Here is a 5,694-nt window from a genome sequence, read left to right on the forward strand (position 1 = left end):
ACTAAAACCCAAAGAGGAAGCTCTGGGGAGCTCTGACAATTCCTGGAGCTTTCATTCCTGATGACAACAGGAATTCCCACTTTTCCACGGACAGGGAAAAGGCTTCTCCTAAACGAGTACAAAGACCTTGAAACGCAGCTCAACCCACCCCAATTTTTACTTCTGCTGCTTTTCAGAGCAAAGAAACTGATTTTTACCCACCCCCCCAAAGGTGAGAGGAGGAAAAGTGAAGAGTTTATTATTGATCATTTTATTCAAGTGACAAAAGGGGGGACAAGTGACAAACACCTTAAAACCGCCCCAATCTGGGCCAGTTTAACAAAGCTGGAGCTAAAGCCGAGCTTTGCAGCCTCAGTCCAGGACTTGGTTCTGCTGTAGAACCCAACCCACACGTGCCCATTTATCCAGGGAGACACTGCATGCCCAAAAATGCGTTTATTTCTTTCATTTCTTTTATTTTGACAGAAATATTTACAATTTCCAGGAGAATCCAAGCGGGAATTCAGCAGGAGAGAACACAGACCGGCTGTGCAATCAATCAATCAATCAATCCTTGTTAATTACAGTTCTCTTTAAGGAGCAGAAGCAGCAGGGCTGGGTTCAGATGTTGGTTAATTCATGAAAATAAAGTGAGCACACCATAAAAATGGAATATTGACACGAGGAAGCCCCTAAAATAAAGAAATCAGTGCGGCCACGTGCCTGTGCTTGCGCCTCACCTTCTCACGGACACCTCACTGTCACTCAACCCCGGCCACGAAGCGCGGGAATTCTGCATCCCGCAGGGATGGATGGACAGACACAGCCCTGCCGCCCCTCCAGCACCCAGCCTCAGCAGGCTGCCTTGTACCACAGCAAGAATTCCGGTCACATTTGCTTTTTTTGGCACCTTTTCATTTCAAAATGGCAATTTCGCAGTTAAGCCCAGCTACGTATTTTTATTAATTGGATCGAAGTGAGGCTCCTTCTCCAGCGTCTCCCCCACTTCCAGCGGGTTTTTGGAGGGTTTTTTCCAGCTCCAGCTCTTCTCCCTGGAACATTTTCCATTCGATTTGTGGAGATACCCATGGGGGACCCCAAATTGCACCCGGGCTGCTGTGCCAGAGTCAGGAAATACAATGGAATAAAATGGGATAGGATATGGAAAACAGAATAGAATATAGAAAATAGACTAGAATATCGAATATCGAATATCGAACAGAATAGAAAGGAGAGGAAAGGATAGAATTAAGAGTTAGAATTAAAATAGAATTAAAATTAGAGTAAGTATAGACTAGAACAAGACTAGCTCAAGAGTAAGAATAGGAAATAGAATATATTAAGAAGAGAATAAGAATAAAAATAGATCGAGAATAGGAATAGGAAATAGAATAGAATAAGAGAAATAGAATAAAGTAGGGTAGAAAAGAGAATAAAACAGAACAGAATTAAAATGGAACAGGAATAAAAAAATAGACAAAAGAATAAAATAGTAACCGGTTAAGAATAAAAATAGAATACAGAAAAAGAATAGAATTAGAATAGAATAAGAGAATAAGAAGAATAAGAATTAGAATAGAGTAAGAGGAATAAGAATAAGGAAAAATAATCAAATTAGAACAGAATAAGAAAAGAATAAGAACTAGAATTAGAAGAACCTGCAGTGCCACCCAAAAACCAGGCTAAACCATGGAAAGGAACTCTGGGACTTGTACAAAGTCCTCGGGAGCACAGTGACAGTCACACACTGGAACTTCCAGGGAAACTGGTGGCTGAGGCGGCTCCAGCAGTGCTGGGCTTCCGAGGCCTTGTTCCGCACCAGCCTCTGGAACAAAATCCCAGTTTTTTTCCTCAAAGCCCATCAGCTCTGTTATTAATGGCCCAGCAGCGTGGGCATCGCTGCAGGGTAGCCCAGGAGCCAGAGGTGCCCATCCATGGGTGCTCCTCTGCCCACTCCCTGCCATGGCTGGGAGCACCCGGACGTGACCCCAGGGGTTTTACTCCCAGCACGGCACTCGGAGCCCTGCTCCTGGCTGCTGCTGGGCTGACTCTCCTGCCCAGCCATGGTGCTGCCCATCGCCCCATCTATCCCAAACCTCCTCCAAGAAGGAGCCTCTGGGAAGGCCCCAAACGCAGCCCGGGGGCACCTCAACCCTTTGGATTCTGGGGAGGTGCTCCACCACCTCAAGGCCTCATCACAGAGCCCAGCCTGGCTTGGTCACAAACGAGGCGGGCAAAGGGAACCCAACCACAACCAGCGAGGAGTCAACCCCAACATTTCACCATTCCTACAACGTTTGACTTGTTCTGAAGCTCCCAGCGTGACCCTCAGCCCACAACAAGGTCAAATTGCATCTGCACCACGGCAACAGCAGCGAGGAGCAAGCCCCAGCGTGGGACCACCATCCCCTGCCTAGGGGGGAAACAAATCCAGGCCCAGAGGGATCGGGGGAGTTGGGGCTCTGCCTTTGGGGTGCAGCTCATCCAACAGAAGAGCCTGCTTGGCACCACGGGCACATTCAGCTGCTTTCACGGCTGGCTGTTTCAGCAACGGGAGAAATCCAGCATGTCCTGCTGATTTTCTTCCACACATATTGTACATTTTTAACAAGTTACTAATTGTACCTGAAGTGTGAACTTGGGTCATTTATTTATCGTTTTGCCCAGGCTTAGGAACAGAAGTTTCATTCTCTAAACAAAGCCTGATGAAATGCAGATTATTTTTTTTCCCAGTATTTTTTTCCAGTGGCTTTGACACCCCAAAAAAACCTGAAAGCAAACTAGAAACCAGCAGTGGATTTAAGGCGAGCAGATTTGGTGTGAGGGGTGAACTAAAACACCTCCTTGGAGGAAAAAAAACCACATGCAGCAACAACTTGGGTGAGCAAACCACGACCCACAGCGGGAAAAAAACCCCAAACGCTTTCAACTCAAACTTACCCTGAAAGTTCCCCACTCCGTGTTGTCCCTATTCCCTTGGGAATACGGGGGAAGGAAGGCCCCTCTGCGTGTTTTTCGGGATATAGAGTATAAATATAGGAGGAGTCATGCCACGGACTAGATGCAGAGATTGCACACTATTATTGCATGCGCTGGGTAGTACATGCCAAGGACGCGGCCCTCGCTCGGAATCCCGCGGGACGCTCCCGCCTCCCGGAGCGCCGGCTCCATCCCGGAGTCCGGCCCGGCCCTCGGCGGCCCCGCTGCCCTCGGCAGTCCCAGGCGCGCGGGATGCCCGGCCCGGCGCGTTATGTGAAGCGGTCGGAATTCATTTTGCGCAGTTTGGGCGGGAGGTTCCCCTCCATCCTCCCGCCGCCCCCCGAGAGCTTCTGCAGCTTGGGGGGCAGCTCAGCCACCGACTGGCTCATGGGATCCGACATCATCTTCGTGGTCTTAGAGCCCAGTTTCTCCTCGGAGTTGCCGGGCACCGAGCTGATGCGCTGGAGTTTCATGGGCAAATCGCCCATGCTGTAGGCCTTCTCTGAGGTGGTGGAGCTCATCCTGAGCAGTTTTTTCGGGAAGTCGTCCCTCCCGGTGATTTTCTGCAGTTTTGAGGGCAGCTTTGTGCCCACCTCGTCGAGCCCATCCAGGCACTCCACGGAGTTGTTCCTCTCCTTGCTGTTGCTGACGGCGGGCGGGATCAGGGGTGAGGACATGAGGAGCATCTCCTCCTGCTCCTTCACGCTGTAGGGCGGGGTGGGCACCTCGAACGTGGCGTGGAACTGGGAATAATCCACCTTGAAGAACCCTTCTTCCAAGGAGATCACCGGGAAGAAGCGATGGCCCCAGAGCACCTCGTCCTCCGTGTAGGATGTCCTGGCTTGGCATGTCATCCCTGCAAGGAGAAGGGAGGAAAAGCTTCCACCAGTTCCAGGAAATCGGGGATGCGCAGAAATCCTTGAGCAATTCCATGAACTGGATTTTATGGGTTTAAATGTATGAAAAAAAAGCACTGGCCTGCCTTTGTTTGGAGGAAATGATGCACCAGGGGAGGTTTAGGCGGATATTAGGGAAAATTCCTTCATGGAAAGGGCTGTCCAAGGCAGTGGTGGCGTCCCCAGCCCTGGAGGGATTTCAAAGCCCTGTGGATGTGGCACCTGGGGACGTGGGGCAGTGGTGCTGCTTGTTGGTTGGACTTGATGACCTTAAAGGTCTTTTCCAACCTTAAGGGTTCCGTGATTTTAGGATTCTACAGCTGTTAAAGCATCATTCCCAAGGGGAATGATACCAGCGGAAGGGGCGGAACTGAGGAATTCCCACCTACATTTACAGACTCTTTGTGGCGGTGCTGCTGCCCAAGGGACATCAGGGCTGCCTGAGAACCCTGGGACTGAACCAGCAGGAGCTGTAAGAGCAAATGGGACTTGTCAGATCCTAAAGTATTCCTAAGTTATTCCATATTTCCCTCATGTCCATGAACACACACAAAACCAGCCCCTCATAGGCACATTCCAACCCATCAGGGAGCAGCAAGTTCCACAAAATACATTTATTCCTCTTCAAAGGCCTCACCAGTAATCTGCTCCCAGATCCATCGCTGCCAGGCTGGGATCCAGCTCCAAAAAATTATCAGGGAATAAAACCATGACTAAGAGGCACAACACTGCCCTTCCTCTTCCTCCCACCGTGGAGAAAAGTCCCCTCAAGCACCAGACTTGGCCACCCTGGTGACCCTTGGCAATCAGAGGGAGATGACGCTCCTGGATTGCTGGATCCTGCTTTTTAAAAATTTTTATTATTATTATTTTTATTTTTAACCCCTCTCTGTAGCAATCTGTAAATTACGCTGCCATTTGCTCCTCACGCAGCCAAGTGGAACTGTGACATTTGGATTTCAGGAAGCTCCATCCACCTCTGCAAACACATCCCCTGCCTGGCTCACCAGGATGATGCCTGGGAGCCAGGAGAAAAGGAAAGGAGCTTGGGAAGGCACAGGAAAAACAACAGCGGGGCTGCAGCGAGGGGGAGTGGGATGGAATGTGACACACAGCCAGGAAAATTCCAGTTTATCCCACTTCATGCTACTGCTGACGGGATCAGTGTTGGTTTGGCTGCTGATCACAAGACAAAACTCTGCTTCCCACTTTATCTCTTGGGAGAAAACCATGAATCCAGGATTTTAGCATTGGATGCTGCTCCCACTGCCGGGAAGGCCTCACACCTGCAGGAACACACCCAGAGCCGTCCCTCATCCAGGACATATTTTTTGTACTTCCCAGTGAATCTCACCCAGAGGCCAGGTGCTCCTGCTCATTAACTGGGGTGGAAGCAATCCCCTTCCTAAAGGGTTTAGGAAAAACCTGCAATTCTGAGAAAAATGGCAATTTGAGTGAGCTCTGCTTCCACCTGCGTCCTTCACTCTGCAGCTGCTCAGGAGCAGCTTCACCAGCACATCCCAGAGCTTCCCCTGCTGTCCCTAAGCCCTGACCCCCGCTGGGACCTCCTCAAGTACTGAACGTGGGATTCCACATCTGAATCTGTACCTGCATCTGTATCCCCATCCGAATCCCTATCCACATCTGCATCTGTATCCCCATCTGAATCCATATCCACATCTGCACCTGTATTCACATTCCCATGCAAATCCATATCCACATCTGCATCTGTATTCACATCCCCATCCGAATCCATATCCACATCTGCACCTGTATCCCCATCTGAATCCCTGTCCACATCTGCATCTGTATCCCCATCTGAATCCCTATCCACATCTGC

The 5,694-nt window shown here is 49.8% G+C and overlaps 1 protein-coding gene across 1 annotated transcript in view; it reads right to left on the bottom strand.

Moving 5' to 3' along the window:
• Positions 1 to 420: 420 nt before the first annotated feature.
• Positions 421 to 5,694, bottom strand: part of KCNJ3 (potassium inwardly rectifying channel subfamily J member 3) — a 24,030-nt gene continuing 18,756 nt past the window's right edge. The window contains exon 2 of the mRNA XM_042041137.1: positions 421 to 3,814. Coding sequence (XP_041897071.1) covers positions 3,228 to 3,814 — 587 coding nt within the window. The 3' untranslated portion in view covers positions 421 to 3,227. The remainder of the gene's footprint in view (positions 3,815 to 5,694) is intronic.

The sequence above is a fragment of the Corvus kubaryi genome, unplaced genomic scaffold (assembly GCF_017639235.1).
Source record: "Corvus kubaryi isolate FWS band 111438036 unplaced genomic scaffold, C.kubaryi_AGA036_p1.0 37396, whole genome shotgun sequence".
NCBI classification, from domain to species: Eukaryota; Metazoa; Chordata; class Aves; order Passeriformes; family Corvidae; genus Corvus; species Corvus kubaryi.